At 26.6% G+C, this 22,707-nt stretch overlaps 2 protein-coding genes across 2 annotated transcripts; one reads left to right on the forward strand and one right to left on the reverse strand.

Annotated features, from left to right (window-relative positions):
- Window positions 1-648: 648 nt before the first annotated feature.
- Window positions 649-9,183, forward strand: LOC145833319 (dynamin-like GTPase OPA1, mitochondrial). The gene is made up of 11 exons (XM_082940504.1): window positions 649-784; window positions 968-1,917; window positions 2,451-2,577; window positions 3,186-3,330; window positions 3,961-4,185; window positions 4,497-4,608; window positions 4,967-5,147; window positions 5,639-5,891; window positions 6,629-6,832; window positions 7,757-7,985; window positions 9,002-9,183. The coding sequence occupies exons 1-11, from the start codon at window positions 649-651 to the stop codon at window positions 9,158-9,160; spliced, it is 2,721 nt and encodes a 906-aa protein (XP_082796630.1). The 3' UTR covers window positions 9,161-9,183.
- Window positions 9,184-12,067: 2,884 nt separating this feature from the next.
- Window positions 12,068-21,139, reverse strand: LOC145833321 (1-phosphatidylinositol 4,5-bisphosphate phosphodiesterase delta-4-like). Its single transcript, XM_082940505.1, has 13 exons — window positions 21,010-21,139; window positions 20,524-20,627; window positions 19,932-20,058; window positions 19,571-19,575; window positions 19,177-19,311; window positions 18,922-19,110; window positions 18,647-18,759; window positions 18,264-18,408; window positions 15,581-15,733; window positions 15,122-15,223; window positions 14,548-14,652; window positions 13,393-13,576; window positions 12,068-12,078 (listed from the first exon to the last, which is right to left on the reverse strand). The coding sequence occupies exons 1-13, from the start codon at window positions 21,137-21,139 to the stop codon at window positions 12,068-12,070; spliced, it is 1,503 nt and encodes a 500-aa protein (XP_082796631.1).
- Between the last annotated feature and the right edge of the window lie 1,568 nt (window positions 21,140-22,707).

Consider the following 22,707-nt stretch of genomic DNA (forward strand, 5'->3'; position numbering starts at 1 on the left):
AGTTATAGGTAAAATTTAAAGGAACTTCAAAGTTGACACTGAATAACCTGAGGTCTTCAGTGAAAAAAGGCCAAAGTTGAAGTTTATCAATTCATAACTAATCTAATAGTTGAGTAATTTTGTGGATTAATGAAATGCTCTGGTTTTTATTTTAGTTTATGACTAAATTTTTCATCTTGCCTGATGACTTCAAGCATTGCCTTCCTCTAATGTATAGAAAAACAAAAATTAAACAAGAAGAAAATAAAAATATTTTATATACTGTTGTGATACAGTCAAGAACTTTTAAAAAGCAGATAAAAAATATTCTTAAGAGATAACAGAGCCGTTTAGCAGATAATTTTGTAAATTTTGATAGAAACCCTGTAAATATCTTTGGTTAAAAACGGAACTAAGCAGAACACATAAGACTTATGAAAACATTTTGTTAAGTAGTTTTTGTTTAGCTAACATTTATTTTAAAGATTAAAAAAAAGTAAAATATAAATACCTATAAAAGGTAGAGAGTTTGGTAAAAAAATAATTGTAGATTTTTAAACAATAAACTTTGTAACAATTATGAGATATGAAAGTTTATCTAAAGCTTTGCAAAATGTGAGTAACCAAAAATTTAAGACTGGTGTCAGAAGAAACTTGGCAGCACTTAATATGCAAAGGAAAGCTCTGGGAGTAAAACTAGAGGACAAGAACAAAGTCCAACTGCAATCTTTAACAATGGGTCAAGAAGCAAACATAGTCAGAATTAGAAACTTTCAATTTGTCCCACTAAGGAACTGGATAATTGGTGAGTTTTGTTGTTCAGCATATTGTGTGGACGCAAAGCTCCAAAGCTTCAAAAACAACACCCAGGAGAATTTCAAGTGGTATGTTGATGATAATGAAATTTATAAAACAAAGTTTTCTGAGACAAAAGAAAACAATAAGGACTTGTTGAGTAAACTCAAGTCAAAGTACGATGATTCAAAAGGGAATTACAAAGAAAAGTTTGATAATTTAAACAAGCCATTCATGCCGGTGTTGGCTTTAATGCTTTCAATGATCAATTTAAAAGATGATGAAAAAGGTTCTTCTAATAATTTAACTTCTCAAAAAAGGTCTTTAAAACCACAAAAGCTGCAAGGTGAAAATGATTGTTGTGAAGAAGAAGAAGAAGATGAAAGTCAAGAATTTTTATCAGTTGATGAGCTGGCCAAGAAAATTAGCGCGTTAGAAAATCAAATGCAAGCAATCCTTGAGAAAGAACAAGCTAAAAAAGAAAAGCAGAAAAAAAATGATAATGAGAAAAATACTGCAAAGAAAAAGTACAAAAAGTTGGACAGGAAATTGAAGAATGCCCATGAGAATAATGAAAAAGACAAATATGAAAAAAGTTCACAAAGGAACACCAATGAGACGCTCATTGACATGTACTCTGAAGTGCTGGATTACCTCTCAGACTATGACAAGGGTTACAGCACCCTGGACCTTCTTCCAAGGGTTGTTGTAATTGGAGACCAGAGCGCAGGAAAGACCAGTGTTCTTGAAATGATTGTCCAGGCTAGAATATTTCCAAGAGGTGCAGGGGAGATGATGACCAGGTCACCAGTAAAAGTGACCCTCAGCAAGGGCCCTAATCATGTTGCTCAGTTTAAAGAGGGTACCAGGAAGTTTGACCTTACCAAGGAATCAGAACTGAATGACTTACGGAAAGAGATAGAGTTAAAAATGAAGTCTTTTTGCACTGGTGAGAAAACAGTCTCTAGTGAGACAATCAGCTTATCAGTGAAGGGACCAAACTTGAGAAGGATGGTATTGGTGGACTTGCCTGGAATGATCAACACTGTCACTCATGGCATGGCCCAGGACACTAAAGAGTCAATTTTAGAGATGGTCCAGCAACACATGGAAAACCCCAACTCGATTATTTTGTGTGTTCAGGTAAGAAAAAGTAAAGCACTAATTGTTACATCAGTTCTTCTACATAATAGCTTATCATTTGTAGCTATCTATTTAGTGTACTGTATAGCTCTTTAATGTTCTCTTATTTTAAAAACGTTAAATCAAAGAGAGGAATACTTTTTTAACATAGGTTTTATCAAATATGCACTTTAAAAAAAGTTAGGTACAAAATAATTTATTTTGTAATCAAAAAATGTAGAATGTAAGCTAGCTTGTTAACAAAACTAAAGTTTTTTTAATTAAAGAAAAAGAAAATCGGCGAAAGTCTTCAGAGCAGAAGCCTGGACTTTCATGTGCCGTGAGCCAATGCTCAAACTTTCTTTTATGAGTTTTGATCACACCACCTGGATCATCAAACACTGTAGACTGAGATCTTGGTTTTGTTCTTATTAAGACTTATCATTCAAGAATAACTGATGTTTTGTAATTACACAAACAAGTTCTTTATCCTGGTTGTTCAAATTTAACTTTTTCAAACCTTATTAAAATTACAAGTAGTATAAAAATAACAGGATGGATCAGTAGATGCAGAACTAAGTCTTGTGACAGAGACTGTTAACAAAGTAGATCCAGAAGGCATAAGGACCATATTTGTTTTAACAAAAGCTGATAAAGCTGAACTTGAAACTAATAAACCAGGTGAGAAAATCATTGTAAAAAAATAGTTGTATCTCTTTGATAAAAAAAACAGTCAAACTAAGTAAATAATAAGCAAACTATTTATTTTAATCTTAATTTAAGGCCAGAAGGGGTAATGTGCTAGCAACAACAGCTTTTTAAAACATTCAAATAAAAGTATTTTTCAATCACATTGAAATCAATTGTGTAACTTTTGGTTAATAAAAAGTAGATGTATTTTTAAGTGTTTTAAAAATTTAGTAAAAGTGTAAGCAAGTTATTTATAATGTAACTTTTTTAACTATCCTTATAAAATGCATACATTTAGATGCATCTAAGATACAGATATAACTTTCTTGTAAAATTATCCTGAAAAGCACATTTAGCTTAGCTTCTTAGCTTCAGAATCTTATATTTTCAAGAAATTTGATAATTAAGTTAAACCACTATATGCGTTTTTTGAAATTATTGTCTGTAATTTCAAAAGTTAGTAGAAGTTTTTATGTTTAAAAATTGTCCTAAAATTCATACTTCAAAATACAACCATTAACTTTTTTTTTGCTTGTTTTTTGTTGCAATAGTCACTTATAACGATATTGGTGTTTGTAATGCTCTGGTAATGGTCAAAGGACGAATTCAGAAGATATTGAATGGAAAGTTGCTGCCAATGAAGGCACTGGGTTACTTTGCAGTTGTTACAGGCATGCCAAATGGTGATGACCAGCAGATTGACAAGATCAAAGAGTACGAAGCTGAGTTCTTTAAAAACTCAAGGTTATTTTAATATTTAATAAATGAAAGTTAGTTTTTTTTGTTAAAAAAAAAGCTTTTATTTTTTTAAATAATTAATTATTTCTGAAAAGTTTTTTCAAATTTTTTATAAGTTGTTTAAGTTATGTGTTACAAAGATCACTATTTGTAACTATTTTCTAACAGTCTTCTTTTCTTTTTAATCCTTTTCAATAAGATGTTTAAAAACTTAAGTTCGAACCTTAAACTTATTGAATTAATTTTGAAAACTCTATGTTGTTTTAAATGTGAAATATTATTTTATAAATAGAATAAAATAGTACTAACAAGATAGTTAGAAAATTCAAAAGTCTAAATAAGAAAAATACAAGTACCTAGTTTAACAAAACTATAATTTTGTTTGAAATGTTCACGAATGTTTCACTCCTTTCGCAACTTCTTAAAACAAAAAATTGAAAGTATATACAATCACTGAAATAGCTTAAGAGTATTCGCCACTCAAAATATAAAGAGTTTTTTTAACAAAGATCTAGTATAATCAAAAACTACAATTTTCGAATATTGCTTACAATAATTCACCTTTTTTACTGATTACAAAAAAAGTGAGTCTTTATGCTTTTACTGTATTATATGTAACTAGAACATTGTGAACAGTTTGTTTGGCAAGTTGTCACGCCATGGCATTCTGGAAAAGTCTCAGCTAACAACTGCAAATTTGAGCGTTTGTGTGAGCGACTGCTTCTGGAAGATGGTAAAGGAGTCTGTAGAACAGCAAGCAGACATGTTTGAAACACAGAGAATCAATTTAGAGACGGAGTGGCATGTAAAGTACAAAAAATACAGAGAAATGAACCAAGATGAAATGTTTGAAAGAGCCAGGTGAATAAGAGTTTTTCAAAAATTAGTGTTATAATTGAAAGCAAAAGGCAGTGAAGGGGTGCAACTTTTTTTATAAGTTGATTTTTGTAGGGTTTTATTAAACTATTAGACACTTATTTTCTACGTTATCTGCTATATATAATCTTTGGTTGTTTATATGTTATAACCTAGGTTAAATAGTTTTACAAATACTTTTTGGTAAAACTTTTCTGCAATGAATAGATGAATTTTTTTGTAGAAAAATATAATTTTCTAACTTTCTAATTTAATTTAATAAGTTAAACTTAGTAAAACTAAATAAATAAAAATAGACAAGAGATATTAGATGACATGCACCGGCTAGTGAATATCACACCACAAGAGTTTGAAAATAAGCTTCAAGATAATCTGTGGCAGGCTGTCAGTGACCATTTCATCAACCAGGTTACAATTGTTGCCTCTTAGATTAGTTTTTAAAGCAGTGGTTCTCAACCTTTGAAAAATTGTGCACAGTAATTCACTGAAAATAATTAGTTTTGCATTAGGCTATAAAAATACACGTTGTTTATAAAAAACTCTAAAAAATTGTTTTGAAGGTCTCAATTTATAAATGGAATATACAAGATAAGATAATAACTTATGTTATAATTAGTTTTAAATAATAAAGCAAAACTCATTATACTAAATTTTCTGTGTACAGGCGTATACAATAATAACAACTGGTTTTAAGGATAAATAAAGCTTATGATCTTTAAATGATCAACAAACCCCAAAGCGGTATTAATTTTTAAATTCAACACAGGTGTACCTACCAGCGGCGAAGGAAAATGATCGTGGCAAGTTCGAAACGCAGGTGGATATCAAGTTGAGTGAGTGGAGCAGAAAGCTGCTGCCTGAAACCGCAATGCAAGTGGCAAAGCAAACCCTCATTGCTGAGTTCGTGGAAATTATGTCCAATAACACTAAAGCCATCAAAAAAAGTGGTTAGTTTTGCATTAGGAAACATTTCGTATTTAACATTCTATAAGTAAACTGTAAGATACTCAAGAAAAAGTGCCAAGTGAATAACAAAATTGTGAAAATTATACATCGAAATGTTGCATTGTAACTAAATTAAGCATTGAGTCTATGATCACTCAATTATTTATGTAGAAATATATGACAGGTAAACAAAATAGGTTTAACGTGTTCAAAATTTTCACATTTATCCTCTTTTGCTCAAAAGTAACAAGACCTCAGAAATAAATCACTTACTTGTTTTGAGTTTTAAGTTGTAACTCTAATTCAGCTGTGTTTGAAAGTAAAATTTATTCAATGTTTGTTTAAATAAGCTATGACTTCAGCAACCTAATTTCTATCAGTTAAAAAATTTAAAAGAAAACTTCTTTAAGTACTAATAAAAGTCCAATTAAGTTACGAGTTAACAATCAAATACAGGCAAATGTATTTTGTAACAAACAAGACTCAAACGCAGGCGACGACTTCAGCAAGCTGAAGAAGGCCATCTGTGACATCATAGTGCAGCGTCACGCGTGGAACGATCAGTTCCTCGAGCCGCTCAAGGTGATAATCGACAGCGTGCTGCATGACAAGCAGGTGAAGAGCGGGAAGGAGGGGTTTGGAGAGTGGAAGGAAGCTGCAGGGTTGATGAAGCGCAACCTGATCCAGGTGAAGACGGAAGTGGATAGTGAGATGACCCGAACCATCGGTCCAAACTGGGTCGCGCGGTGAGTCGTTACAAAGCAATTGAGTAGTTTGTGTAGTTTTCTATACTAACCTGATAGTTTGAAATTACCCTAATTATGTATTTAAACTTCGATTTTTTTTAATGGCCTTAAAGCTGTTTGGTGGTTATTAAACTTACACGCTTGTTTTAACTAGAATAAGTTTTAGTATTATGAATTTTACACATGTAAAAAAGAACCTAAATAAAAGTTTTAGTGACTATTTATCAATATTCCTAGAAGTTGGATCATTTTATCATTCAAAAGTTAAGCTTTTATACGGTTTAAATTTTAGAGTAGGGATAAATTGTTATTATTACTGCATAAGATTTTTTTGCAAATTACTTTTCACATTACTATTAGTATGATATTTTAAACAAGGCTTGTCCTAAAATTAACATAAAATGTTTTACTGTGAACAGAAAATTTGTTTAACAAAAAAGTTAAATTACTTCTATATTTTATTGTAAACTCGTACAAACCCTTGTTAGCTTTTTGATAGTTGTAGCATTTTTCTACTTGTACAGACAACTATAACTTGATAGACTACATTATTTCAGATTAAAACACATGTTCAGTATCTAGCATGCACTCGGTTTTTTCTTTTAGTTTTAAATAATTTTTTTATTTAGAAGCTGTTAGCTGCTAAAACTCAGTAATTAAATACCCTGATAAAAATAAACAGTACGGCGACCAATTGATCTACCGTAGTTAACACAAAAAAAAAACGTTGCACACAGTTGGAGTGAATGGAAGAAGAGAAGCAAAATTCAGCAGCGCAACCTAGCAGTGAAGCATCAACTGGAACAAATGTTTCCGCATGGAGGCAGCAAAGAGCTGACAGAAGTTCAATTGTCAACTGTTCGGACCAACTTGCTGTTGAAGGACTACGAAGCAGTTGAAGAAGAAGATGTTAAAGATATGTGGCAACTGCTCAGTAGAACGTTTGTTATATTTTAGTTTTTACAAAATCGCTTGTAAATTTTAAATATTTTTATGGAAAGTAATTGATAATATTTGTTTTAACTTCTCTGACAGTAGAAATGTTGTTTAAAATTGTTTTATTTTTGTTTTTACATAGCCAGTTTCAATTGTAAAATGTACAATTATAATTACACAGCTTGTCACAAGTTTGAAAGAAAAGTTTTCTTAAAGCTAGTTTAATTTTTTTATAAAACTGAGTGTAAAATAATATAGTACATGCGCATAAATTTAACAGTAACATTTTAAGTTTATCGTAAGCAAAACGGTTTGTATTTTTTAAAACAATTCATTTAGGTAATTGACAAAAAATTAAAAAATACTCAAGAATAAACCTGAGTTTTAAACTATCTACTATTTCATAAAGTTTGCTTGTACAGTGTTAGTCTAATTCGAAATACTAAATTAAGTTTGAAAACTTGACACTTGTTTACACCTTTTCTTCTAAAACAATTTAATAAATTCATTTAGTTACCTACATAAGTTAAAATAATTTTTTTTTGTGAACCTATATAAACCTAAATTAACTCTAAATTGAGTTGTTTTAAAGGTTTTCAAGCTTAGTTCTAATTCTCTAGACTGTATTATTTTCAATTGATCAGCAAAAAGCAAAAAACCATTTCAAAATTTGGCCATTTTATTTACAATCTAAAAATTATACTTCAAAGTAAATTACACGCACCTTATCAGCAAAACAAGTTAGAAACGTATCAAAACCCACCATGAGCTGAAAGACTTCCTTTTTTATAATTTCCTAATTGCTCAAAAATTAATATTTGCAATACAATATCTCAAAATTTTCAGTTACTTATACTACAAGTACATCATACAATAAATCCTTGAAAAATTATTTTCCTTCAAAGTTTCTTATCCCCCCTTTATAACAGCCGCTTGCTGGAAGACTGCCTGCAAAACTGCTCCGAATGCCGCACAGACTTCTTCCGTCACACTCGTGAAGGCGAGGAGCTGATAGAGTGGGTCGATGACGCGATAGAGGACTGGCCGGACTGCAGCAGCGTCATCTTGTGGTGGAGGATGAGTAGGACGGTGGAGGAGGCGAGCAAGGCGCTGAGGCAGCAGCTCGCGAGTGCGGAGGCGCGGAGGCTAGAGAGCGAAGTTTGTTTGAGTTTTTGGAATTTTGAAAGTTGCGCAGGTGGTAAAAATAAGAGAGTGGTCTGAATTCTATGGCTGTTGTTCGAAGGATAACTTTAAATATACTAGTTGTTTTTACATGTTGTGTCTCTTAGGTGTTTAATGTTGGTAAAGATTGGAAAGGTAAATTTTGAATTAACAATTTCAACTGTAGAACTCCTGTAAGTCAATTTCTAATGCTTGATTATTAGTTTGGTTAATGTTTCAAATGTTCTTACACCGTTTATAAATAAAAAAGATTTTTGGGCTTTTAAAGTTCTACTAATCTTAAAAAGAGTGAATTTTAGTTGAGGTAGAATAATAAAAAGTTTTAAACTAAAATGTAAGTGATGTAAAATAAAATTATTGTTTATGTAAATGTAGTCTTTTAAATGTATATTCTAGGTAAAAACTACAATTCAAATTTAATTAAAAAATACAGACATGGTTTTTAAAATACAAAAACGGTTAAATTAGTTTTGTTTAGTGGTTTAATTTATAAGTAATATAAGTTTGTTTTATAGTTTAAAAACCAATACATATATAAAAGATAGTTTAAAATAACATAAAGTTAAAGTTCTAATTCAAATGCTTAACTAACTGTTGTTAATATTTATAGATATACTCTACTTCAAATCATTAAATTAATAACTTATTTTTTCAAAACATTTGTATTTAGAAAAAGTATGTACTTTAATAACCAATAAGAAACTCAAACAAAATTAAATAGTTGTTGACGAACTTGGTTTAAAAGTTTGCTAAACTTCTTAAGTCTTTAAAAATTTTTAAAAACTTAGTTAAGTGATGAGAAACTTCATTGGTACTAAAACTCCAAGTCCAAACTTAAGAAAAAACCATTATCAACTTAGTAAAAATCAAATTTTTTTAAGCTGTATTAGTCTGACAAAAAAAGAAAGAGAGTTTAAGATTTTGCCGACATTGTAAACAACCTGTATAAATGATAGTCTCAAATACGAGTTACTGATTCAAACGATTAAAAGGTGAAAGACTTGCTGGAGGAAATTTCGAAGAACAGTGAAATGAAGAACGAGCTGCTTGATGGTGAGAGACTTCAGTTGGCTGATGAAATAAGAAATGTGCGCCAAGTACAAAATAAACTGCACATTTTCATCGAAGCCCTCAAAAAAGAGCCCAAGTAAAGGAATGAGGTGAAATCAGACGCAAGTGGAAAATTGGGAGCTATTTTCTTTGATATGTTGAAATGACGTTTTGAAGCTTTTTATGTTTAAATGATCATTTGATTTTTTGTTTATTAGTATGTGTTTAAGTTACGTTTTTCAATAGGATTTATGTTAGAAAGTTAGGTTTTTGAAAGTTCGTTTAGTTATTTTTCCTATGGTTAATGAAGTTTTAATAAAAACCTAAAATAATTAATTTAAAGATAGTCTAGACTAGACTATATCTGATGAAAGTAATTTGATAAATTAACAATATAATGAGTTAAGGTAATTGTTATAAAAAAATTTCATCTACCAGTTTTTCAAATAGTTTGTTTATTTTCTGTGGCTTATTGAATTAACTTTATCATGTAGAAACCAAAATTTTACTGCCATGATTTTATTATATGTTTATTTTTATTTATTAATTAATTATAATTTGATTATTCTATCTTGCCACGGCTTGTATTGAAATTATTTAGTACCTAATAAATTTGTTTTTACATCTTGTAAAGTTTAAAGTAAAATATTTCTAGTTGTACTTTTTAATGATTTCTAAAACTTTAAATAAAACTTATAGTTAATAAAAGATCATAAATTTATGTTGTGAAAACTATGAACAGAGCCAACTCTGTAAAAAAAAGGTACGAAGGTAAATAAATTAATTTAAAAATACACCATAAAAAGTTTTATTAATGGCGTGTGCAAAATGATATTTTACAAAAAATATTTATTACTAGTTTAAGCATTTACCTGTTTCACCGGTAATCGGATTATCAAGCTGCAATGCTTATTTAAATAGAATTCTATTTTAAACTTGTTTTAACCGAATATCTAATAAATGATATTTTTATTAAAGTTCAGTTCAATCAAGGAACTTAATTTGAACCAAAGGGGAAAGTAAAACAAATTTTAGTTTACGAATTTATTTATTAAACAATGTTTCACTAGGTTAATCAATGTTATTAAGTAACAATAAAGTAGTTGTTCAAATAGAATTCAGCGTAAAAACGTGCAATTTTAAACTCTTTAAGTTTTTTTCGATAAATATAAGTTATTCGTTTTGATCACGTGATATATATTTTTGAAAGAATTTATATTATCAAGTAATACATTAAATGGGTAGCTTTAAAAACCTGCAACTAATTCGTATATTTGATGAGCTTGCATGATTTTATATATATTTGTTTATAACTTATGCCTAACCCACCTTACCCAGACATGTAACAAGTAAGTTAAAAAAAAGTTATAGCATAAAAAAAGAAAACAAAAATTTATGCAAGCTCAGCAAATCTGCAAAATAGTTTCATGTTTTTGAAGCTAACCCATTAAATTGTATGAGTTGGTTAGTTTTTATAAAAACAAGTAACTACTTTCTACAACAAAGTCTACTTCTATTAAGTTTTGAAGATTGAAATTCAAAATTTGTTAGCTGCTAAATTCGCTGCTTATTATACCTAAGAACTAAAGCATACTAGTACAATACTTATTTCAAATCTTAATATTATCAATTAATTATTAATTATTATTATTTGTTTTCGATCATGTACTTCAATTTATATTTCAAACAAATTTTATATTGAAACTTTACCTTATCACGTAGAGTTCAGTATATATTTTACGTGTGTATAATGTTAGATACTATTATATAAATTTTTTTTTAATTTTTTAAGAAAATTATTCAATATTCTAAAGTTGAATAGTCTTATTTTTCATAGAGTTTTTCGTTTTAGAGTTTAAATTTTCAATGTAAATTTTATTTTTTTCATTTTTAGCTCATAATTTTGATAAAGTTGGTTATGCAACTGAGAGGTATTTATGTGTATCCAGGTCCTTGAACCAAAACATTTTAAGCAACTTTTCGTTTTTGTTCAATAAACCACTAATAGTTTTTAAACATTTAAAGCAGATTTAATAAGTGTGTATTAGATTTCATTTGAATTATAACTGACATTAATTGTTAGGCGTATTAATGTTGCTTTTAATGGTTTTAAATACTACCGGCGCGCAGTTCTCACCCGATGACTTCCAAACCAAGTTAATTGTAATTTTGCAAGGATTTTCACTTTTGCACGGCATCATTTTTGCAGAAAATAAATTTTTATATAACTATTCACTATTGCGTGGAGTCAATTTTGAATCGAATTAACTTGTTAAAATAAAAAAACAAACTTGGTTTCAAGAAACTTTAATCAAATTAAGTTTAAATTAAACAGCCTAAATAAATATCTAATAAATCTAAAACTATACTTTAATGTGTATTCTACAAAAGTTTTAAATTATATAGAATATAACTATTAACATTAAAACGAAGTTAAATTAAAAGAATGTTTATTGCTAACTAAGATTTTTTAAGTAAGATATAAAAGTAATCAAAAGTATGAAAGTAAGATAATACATTAAGTACACTAATTTAGTATTTAAAGCATTTAGTAAAAAAGAAAGAATTAGATAAAAGTTTATTGTGGTATATGTACTTTTAACTAAGAATAGATTTAATTGTGAATTTTTTTTTTGTTAAGAAAAACAACTATGTTCAAACAATTTTTTTCACTTTTATTTTAAAAGAAGTATGAGCTCTCGTAATTAATTTTATTTATTATAATTTTAATTATTGTCCGAGCTCAGTTGTTAGATTTAAATCGCTGTGTGTTATAGTTTTCTATAAACACAAAACTACTAGCAAAATAATGCTAATGTTAAATATTTATTTGTCATTGATATTTTTTTATTTTTTAAGATTGACGACTTATTTATAAACACGCAAATACTAAGTTAATTTAATCGTTAGGATTTTTTCTTTTCTTAACAAAATATTTGTTTCTTTAATGTTATCGTAAGTTTAACATGATAGTATTTTTAGTATATTAGTAAAGATGATAAATGTAATCAATCCCTGCCTGTGTACAAGAAAATCATTAATATACTTTAGTTGTTTTTTTGTTTGTTGCTCTTAATTAAAAATAAAGTTTAAGTTACCTACTAAAATTAAATAACTAACAAAAATCTATGCTTTATAGTGTTACATGTATAAAAAATATATTTAACAAGTACGAATAGTTACATTATATTTACACATAGATAAAAAAAAACCTCCCCGAGTTAACATGTATCAATTAAAGTCAAATAACATGGAGGCGACAAACGTTTTGGATACTAAAGCAAAACAACTATATGAACGTCTATAAAAAAAAACTCAAGCTCAAAGGTTATGCATGATTTACAACATAAGTCTGTATAAAATTTGCTTTAACCAAAAAAACACTTTTAAATTTTTTTTTATTCAATTTTATTAAACTTTTGTTTTATAAATCCTTAAAAAGAATTAAACTGCAGCAAGAAGCTAAAATTTAGTCAATAAAAATTTTCAACTCTAGTTAAGTTCACCAACTTAGAAACTAAAAGCGGTATTTTGGAGAAAACGGTATAAAATAAAAAAGGTAATATTCATTTAAAACAAATTAAAGTAGCAATGTTGTTTATCCATGAGTATTTTTTAGTAATTTCAATATGGACAAAAAAGCTTGCTGGAGCTAAACATTCACCTTTATAACTTTCTAAGTAAATGTGTCTGTAACCTGAAATGATTATTTTTTAATACTACATTACATTTAAATAATCATTATATAATTATACACTACATTGTAGTTATTTAACTATTTTATTAAGTTTTTTATTTAACAACAAAAAATATATTATAATGAGTTATAATGTAACTATAATGAGTTATTTATTAGTTTTAAGGAATAGATATTCAAACTAAAATTAAAGTTTAATTCAAACTAAAATTAAAGTTTAATGCTTTTAGTAAAGTATAAAACTGATAAAAATATATTTATTAAAATATATTGTTTTATACAACAGATTGTAAGAAATAGTATCAATCATTAGTGATTCCTACTAATAATTTACTAGTATAAGTTTCGCAAACATTGTTTTAAGTTAATAAAAAGCTTAACCTAATAAAGTGTTATTTGATTGACTATCTAAACTATGACTATGATTACAAAATATAAAAAAAGGGCTTTGTTTGTTGTTTAATAAATTGCTTAAAAAAAGAAATTTAATATTGAAAAATTCAAAAAAACTTAGCTTTGTGATAACTAAATACTTAAGATTTACTATATGCAAATAAATACTAACTTATAACTCGTACAGTTTAGTACATTAGTTTTATAAAGCTGAAAATAATATTCAATAAAATTTCAACGAACCACTTGCAAGTGATGACATCGGAATTGTACAAAATCCAATCTGGTCATCTCTAATATCGTCGTGATCAAGTACTTCAAATGTAATAAAGGCTAGTTGAGGAAAACAAACTTTAAAAGTAAATTCTGAATCTTTAAACTTCGGGTTAAAGCCATTTCCTTTAACTACTGGAGTTTCTGCTTTGTTCTGTTTTTTTTTTTTAATTAAGAGTATGTCTAGTTCAGAGTTCCCCAAAGTGGGTGGTTTAAACAGCTCAATAAGTAAAATTACAAGCAAAAGAGTAGCGATTTTAAGTTACTGGTTTATATTTCATATTACTAAAATCTAAGATTACTAGTTCTTATTTACTTCATGTATGACCGAAACAAAAAAACTAAATAAATAAACTTTGCTAAAATAAAAGTTTGTGCAATATTGTAATAAATTATTAGTAACCTATGTTTGTAAGCAATGTACTTCAGGTAAATTTGTAAAATGTTATTCTTCTGTTATCTAAAGAATGTTTTTTATGAAAAATACATCAGCTGATTCAAATTCAAAATGCTTTGTAAAATTGTTTTATTATCGTAATACTTGATCTCAAATGAAGTTTAAAGTTGTGCAAAGTTTTATTTGTGTTATTATTTTAAGATATTCGTAGTAATAAACTTTTTTGCTTTAAAAGCTATTCTTTGCTGTTAAGATATCTACCCATTTTGCAGGTCTTGGAAAACATTTAAAACTAATTTAAAAAAAAAATCCTTTGCACAGAAAATAAAAAAAACTTAAGCAGGTTAGAAAGTACTTGAAACCCAAATAAACTGATCCTTATTAATATTGAAAAAGTTTCTTTATATGTTAAAAACTATGTCTATAAGCATAATAATAGCAATTAGATTTAAATAAAATAAAAGTAAAAAAAAACGTTTCAAATATTCAGCTGAAAATATGCTCTACAATAAAGAAATTTTAAACTTTAATCTAAAAAGTGAATGATTTTAGCGATGAGTTCAGAAATTAATGTCTATTAGTTTTAAACCATTTATTTTATTTAAGTTGTATATTTTTTGTTTTATTTGAAAAAAATACTTAGAATGCTTTCGTAGTAAACACTTTATCTAAGCTTACAAATATTTTAAGTATAAAAAAGATAATTGCCATAACTCAAACTTTTATACCTGATCTACTTTACATCCATCAATTTCTAGTTTGATGTAAGGATCAATGATGTCTTTATCTTTTTCTGAGCCTTTAGGTTTTGGTAATTGTTGACCCGATATGATCTGCAATAATACTTTCATTATTGAAACAATTTGACACCTAAAAATAAAAAAAGTAGATATTACAAAATCATAAAACTGACTATTAATTATAAGTTTTTCTTAAGCAATTTATAAAGTGTGTATTACGTTTATAACAAATTGTATACAAATACTTTAATTTTGTAAAAAGTTGGTTCGGCTTCACTACAATTTTTATCATTAGATGTCAAAGGATTGAAGTTTGAGCTCTCAAGCAGACATTTAGGTTTTAATACGAGTCCACAGTTCTTATTTTGCCTAAACTTTACAAGGTTTGTGTAAGTCTTCATATCGTCGTTTTGGTAGTTCAGTGCAACTAAGTAAAATAAGGTGTAAAAAATTCATTAAACTTCACACTGTGAATTTATTCTAGAAAATGACTTTGTTTGTAAACACAAAACTTTTAGGTTAGTTTTTAAAAATAGGATAAGTTACCTATTTGTGACCCTACATTCCACATCGGAATAGGTTTAAAATTGCTTGAATCAGTTCTTGTTCCTTTTGGATATATTCTTACCAATTGCCATTTAGTATGATTAATAAATTCAACTGCCTTAAAAAAGCTATCATAAATTCACTAAAATAACTGTTACCAAATTAACCTAATAAAGTTTATCTACTTTTTTCAATTTAGTAAGCTGTTTCGTACAGTATTTTAAACTGATTAAAAATACTGTGTTACATAACTAACATTATAAAAAACTTTTAACCATGTAAATAAAAAAAACTTAATGAAATTAAAAAAACTATTTTGTATAACCTCAAACCTATTCAGTTTAAAAATATTTAAATCTAATACATAAACGGTTATAGTTTTAACAATTGAAATACTTATTTATTAAAAATATGCAATTATATTTTAAATTGTATGAACTTTTATAGTTTAAATATATATTGTAAAATTTTAAACTTCTTCTTCAACGAGCTTTAATGCTTTAAGTTCAGCTATAGATGAAATGTACTCGTAAGTAGAATTTTCTTTTGCATCCTTGAAACCTCCAAAGTGACGGCTTTTCATATAAATAATTGAATCCGACAATTCTTTTGACATGTCAGGTCTTTTCTGTAAACATAAGGTTCATGTTTAAATTTTTATTTGTTTTTGTGTAAAAAATAATCCTTATATGTTTTTATTAAGTTGTAAAAAATTGTATAAATCATACTCAGAATTATTTGATGACAGTATGTAAAAAGTTCTACACACCATACTTTAGATTAGTTTAGATAATTTATAGTAGATGTTACAACCAACTTGTTACGAGTTCCAATAAGTGAAAACTATAAGTATTATAAAACTAGCCATTGACCCAAAAAAAATCTGGTATTAAACCTTGCTAGTCAACTAATAAAATATAACAACTTGTAAAGTTAAAAAAAACATATTTTTAAAAACCTGTTTGTTTTTAAAAATTTAAATTTTAAAGTTCTTGGTTTTTTAATAAGCACCCCCTAAAAAAGTAAGTTCATACAAAGCAACTATATATTAAACAGAATAGCTTAAGCATCGCTTCAATTTGTCAAAAACGATATAAATTAATAATTAAAATGTTCAAACTGGTTTGGGTTATATTTAACAGAAAAGTATATCTCAATTTAGTTTTCAATATAAGATAAAATTAACTTTGACTAAAAACAAATTAAATTCATAAAAAAAAATTACTACTTAAATCACAATGTTTATTACTGAAAATCAGTTTTTAGCTATGTGATCTTTTATATACCTTACCTTACTACTGTTTTTTACTACTCATTATATTATAACCTTACTACTCATTTTGAAAGTGGATTACTTTGCTAATAAAATTACTTAATAATATAAGAAATATGAAATTTTTTTTTCCAGTTATAACTAAGTTTTTTAAATGGTTTAAAATTTAGTTTTGTAAAAACATCTTTATTGATTTTAAAAGTATTGGATTAAATTAAAATACGTTTAAAAAAAAAATCTAGAACTGAACAAAGCATAATAGAAAATTAAAATTTTTCTAACAAAAAAAAACTATATTAGTTATTCAATATCAAATAAAATAAAATTTACGTCTATAACTTAAGCAAGTGATCAAATACGAAGTTTTTTTTAGTTATTTCTTTGTTACTATTAGTTTAAATAATTTTCAAACAATTTACTTACTAATGCAAACTATTTAAAAACTTTTAAATTTTACAAAGGTATTAAAAAAAGTATTTGTTAAAAATTAAGACTTAAGTGGAAATTGTGCTAAGGTTTTTTAAGTTAAAAAAATTAAGATTGTTCAATATTAACGTAAATTTAAAAAAATCATTTAAACTAACTTCTGACAGCAATTTGCCTTTCAATACGATCTTTTCTTAAAAAAACAAACCATTAGTATATGCTATTTATCAGTTTAAAAACAAGTGTTTCAAACTTTTTAAATCATTGGGAGACGGTAATTCTGTTTCTTTTTTTTCAATCGGTGCTAAAAGTAGTGAGTCTCCAAATATTTCCTTTAAATATATACATATTATAAATTTAGATACTACATATATCATTTTTGGTTTCGTTTTTAAGACACTAATATTTTTGGTAACAAACTCATGTAAAGTACAAAAGATGTATCTTTTTAAAGATATCAAACTTTATGCTTAACAAAGTTCATAGTTTTTCTAATAAACTGAACTTATTTTTAAACAAGGCTATTTAAAAAGACAGCATAAGAGATAAATACTTGGACTTAAAGATGTTAATTTGTTACAAAAAACCCTAACATAAGATAAGATTTACGTGGTCTAAAACTTAAATAACAATAAAGAACCTAGGTAGTATACGTTAGTTCAATCTCATTATATAAAACGATCAAGAAATATGTATTAAAAAAAAATTGTTTTAATTTGTGTACAGAGTTCAAACTTAACTAAAACACAAGCTAATTGTAAATGATTTTCTTACCTTTGTTTAAATAACTATTTTATTTTTATTTTGTAAACGTTGTACCTTCATACATTTAATCATTTTATCTTGTTGTTCCGTAGAGCAGTGGTTTTCAAGTGACAATAGCATTGGCATACCAGTTTTCTGTAATAAGACTCTATTAAAATAACAATATGAAAGCATTAGTAAAGGTTTATAATTCGTTTTAGAACAATTGATTGATATTAAGGTTCTAACATTACCTGCTTAAAACATAAATTCTAGCTAGTATGCATCTTAAAAAAGAATTATTTAAGTGTTTTTGTATTAATAAATAGTTAATTGTTTTTTTTCATGATTATTTCTCGTATTGAACTAGAAAATGTTTGTACTAGTACCAACTACGTTAGTTGTTTTAAAAGCATATATGTTGTTATAATAAAACAATCTATATATTATTGTTTATAGATATATTGGTATTATGTATTAGTAATATTAAAAAAACTATAAACTCTTTAAAATTCTTTAACCGTCAAACACTTAAAAATTTTAAACAAAAGCTGTGTTACAAGATAACAAGTATATCGATAAAAATAAAAAAACTAACAAAATTAAATGTAGATAAACAACTACTCACAAAAACACTAAGCTTTAAAAACTATAAATAGTCATATTGAACTACAGTTAGTATTATGATAGAAAGCGAGTAGTTTTTTCTACTTACTGTAAATGCTGACTTGTTAACAGCTTCTATGACGTCAGCAAACTTCACTGCTGACGTCAGAGTTTGTCCATGGTATATGATTGGTTCACCGTCCTCACCGTCCCAACAATCCAGCTCCACACATCTGCACCCGGAATCAATTGATCTGTCAAAAAATAAACGATTAGAAAACTTATAAAAGTATACATTTCTTTTATATCAAACAGTATTACTACGGGTGCAGTAAAGTAAGATTGTTAGTTTTTTCATGCTGTAAAATTATGCACTGCATACTTTTTTATATGTAAAAGAGATTAATTATGCGTCAAGGAATGATTTATAAATTTTAAAACTAAATGAAGTTTGTCTGAAGTAATTATTTATAAATTTTAAAACTAAATTACCTTTCATAATTGGCAATACTTGACTCTCCATAAAGTTGATGGTCACTCAAGTACGTATTGTGAGATGAAGCAATAAAGTAGTGCGAAAGAGGCTGCGTCATGTCTTGATAAATCTGTTAATTAACCTTGACATAAAATCATTAATTATAAATATTATTTTTCTTAGCTTGTACTTAGTAAAATGCATTCAACTAAAACTTTTTCTTTTATAAATACTTAAAATAAATTTATCCTTACTTTTAAACGTAATAAAGTGTAGAGTCACAAGTATTTACTTGACTTGTATGTTTCACTAAATAAGGACTTCCCCACTCAGGCGATAGTAACAACTTTGCAAATGATTGTGAAGTCATAACAAGGGGTAACTTGGGTTCTTGTGGTTCTTTAAAACTTCTTATTATACCTTCAATTTGCTCCAAAGTTACGTTTTCTCCTTGTACTTCTGATAAAAACTTGTGCAATTCCTAAAACAAAAAATTAATAAATTTAACACTTTTACAGACAGTTATGAATAGAATTCAAATAATAACCTGCGGTGACATTCGATCTCTATTTGACGTGATCTTGTTAAAAACTTCGTTTATATCGGACCTTTCAGTGATTTCATTAAAAAATTGAACAACTTCAGTAAAAGAAAGAAACCCATCATTAGACGTATCATATTTCTGTTTTGAATTTAAGCAAATTGATTAAAGTATTCTATGTAATTTCTAAAAATGGATTCTATATTTACATATGCACTAAAGTCATTATATTAAAAAAAATAGTATATAGTGCAATACTTTAAAACTTAGACTTTTAAAAATTATATTAAATTGAAATAAAAATACTTTCATATAGAAAAAACTTACTTTTAATATTTTTTCTGCATACTTTTTGCTATAATTTTTCTCTGATAAGTTTACACGATTCATTAATATGAACACTTCCTGTAAAATAAACATTAGTCGTATTGATGATTAAATATAACTTGTACTAAGTTGTTGTTTGATCAACAAAGTAAAAAATGTGTGTATAAAAAACGTTACACAAAAAATATGCTGCTTATCAAATGTTCTATAAATAAAAATATAGTTTAAATTTGTCAAATTTGGAATAAAAGTAGTATAACTTAAAATTCAATTTACAATCATATAGTTTTACTTGAACGTTTAATTTTTTGTTTTTGTTTTCATCTATCTCATTGAACATTTCCCAAATCCAACTGTAAAAGTTTATAAAGATTAAACTAGTTGAAAAAAAGTAATTAAAACTTCCTAAGTATCAAAAAACTAATACTTTAAACGTCTTTGTTCCGGGGTGAGATTATCCTCGGCAGAAACAAACTGTTTAAGTCCCGTAATCCATTCGTTGGTTACCATGGCATTTACGCCAACTAAGTTTACATCCTTTTCTTTGAAATCTTCCATAATCTTAAAAATGTTAGTTTGAATATACAAAGCTTAGTTTTGAATAAACAAAAAACTTTCAAGTCTCCTGAAAATAGGTCGTAATATGTATAACGACCATTAAAACATTGATGTGACTTGAATTAAAAAAAAAAAATATCTTAGAAAACTTATAAATTTACGTCATTCTATTTTTAGTATCGAAATATTATTATAAGATGTAAAACTAATACATATATACAAGTTGTAGACCTCTTTTATTTACTCTTTCAATATGCGTTAATTTTTTCACAGACTCTATTAGCTGTTCGTATCTTATAAGCAGTGAAACGCCATTAGTTGAACAAGTATTTGCGTAAAATTTAATTTAAAAAATGCTGTGATAAATCAAGGATTTATGTATTTAGATATTCTTATTTTATGCTTTCTAAGAAATATTTAGTATATCTATTATGGTTATCGATATACTGATAGTCAGCAAGTAATTACAATTGAAAAACACTGATTTTTTTCCGGCAGCATCTCGTCTTCAACTGTTTTCCAATGGTTTGCTTGATGACCATCTTGAATTTCTTTTATATCGGCTATTTTAACTGCAAACAATAAGTACTAATTTTAAAATTTCGTGTAAAAAGAAATAGAGATTTGTACCTTAATTTCATATTTGATAAAATTGCAATAAAGTCTTTAGTAGTTTTTAAACTAAAAGCGAGTAAACTAGAATACTTATATATTGGTTTTAGCTTTAATGCATTTAATTATACTATGTTTTTTATTGATTCATGCTAGAAACTTTTCATTACAGTATTTTTTGTATAAAATTTTGTTTTATTAAATTGAACTGCAACAGTGAACTGTAACTAATAGTACATGTTACTAATAGTTAAAGTATAACGGTTACATTTCACTGGACTAGTTTATTTTCTTAAAGTATAAATTGACTTAAACTAGAGCTTATATATGAATTTTAATCACTTTTTTTAGTATTCGTCAGGAAACATCCTGGACTTTTAACAATCAACGTGCTGTTATCTTTTGAAAGCCTTATAAAAGCCGTTTTTTGAGTGCATCCAGAGCTTATCACAAAATGCTCCCCAGCAATCATTGTTTCTTTTAAAGCATCTGAAAACAACGTATACTTTGAAAACTGAGCCAAAATCAAACAATTTTCATTACAAAAAGTAAATAATTTACTAAACTTAGTAGTAGGTTTAAAAAATACTATTATAACAAAGTAGAAAAATATAGGCTGACTCAGATATAATTGTCAAAACTGAGACTGATAAATAATGCGTTTGGTGAAAACTATTTTACTTAGACATATTGATAACTGAAATGATTCAAACTTTTCTTGTGTTTGAGTTAAACAAAAAAGTCATAAAAGTTTCATAAAATTTGTTATTATTATCATTTTAAATATTGATTTTTTCAGGAACACTTATACTACAAGAAAAATAAACCTTATGGTTTAAAATTTTAAACAGCTAATTAGTATTTTTATGGCGAAGCAAAACGTTTAATTTGTATAAAAAGTTTATGTTTAATGTTTTATAAGTGTTTTTATTAGATGGTCATCTTATTAACTACCTAAGTTATTAATTGTAGTAAAAGTTTGTAAAAAAATTCTCATTTTCTAACGAATGTGGGTACTGATAAATCAGTTTGTTTTCTAATTTAGTTGTTTACGTTTAAATTGGTTTAGCAATTGGCTAAGTAATTATTTTAATAAAATTTTGCTTTGAATAAGACAGATATAAAAATAAAATTATATGTTTCAAACTAGTTATATCTTATGTTTTAATATTCAATAAGTTTTTTATAAGCAAAAACTAAATTAATTATTCTATTATAAAACGTTTACTAAGCAAAACTTACCCAAGATTTGATTCAAAACATTTTAGAGACAATGAGTTAAATTAAATAAAAAGTACTTAAATTAAATTTTGAACTTTTTAAACATTTTTAATATACGATTAAAAAAAAAACTAACTTGTCAATCCCATTTTAAACGTTTCAACCAAAACAAATGACCCGTACTATAATTGTAACATTTTTAAGATAAAACTTTAAATTACATTTGTTAAATTGATAAAAAACTATCAAAAATTAGTTTGTAACTAAAAATCGTTAGCATATAAAATCATTTACTTAAAAATGAACAAAAAATTCTTACTAGTTATTGAGCTTTTATATTCTAGTTTAAACAAAGTTGTAAACTTGTTTAGTTAATAAACTTTTATAAAAAAAATGTCAAACACTTTTATGAAAGTAAAAATAAGTGTATTTGTAAATTTGTTATCTAACAAAAAAAAAAAACGTTTATTAAACTGTTTTTATAAAATTTTCTATTTAAAAGAATATATGTTTAGAACATTTTAATGTATATTTATAAAGTATAGTTTACAGTTTATTGAACGACAAAACAAGACGCTCAAAATATTTAGTCTTAGGACCTGGTGCACGAAAGAACCTTTCGGTTATCGAGTCACACACCACGGATAAGTTTAAATGTCTTGTCCAAGACAAAATTTAAAACAAATATATGTTAAAAAAACAATAAGATCAAAAAAAATTTTATGTTTAAATAAGCTTCTTTCTTACTAAATTATAAAAAAAAATAAGAAAGCAAATTATTACTATTGTACACAATGTTTCACATTAAATACGAAACAT

The sequence above is a fragment of the Thalia democratica genome, chromosome 4 (genome assembly GCF_965202585.1).
Source record: "Thalia democratica chromosome 4, ktThaDemo2.hap1.1, whole genome shotgun sequence".
In the NCBI taxonomy this organism is placed as follows: domain Eukaryota; kingdom Metazoa; phylum Chordata; class Thaliacea; order Salpida; family Salpidae; genus Thalia; species Thalia democratica.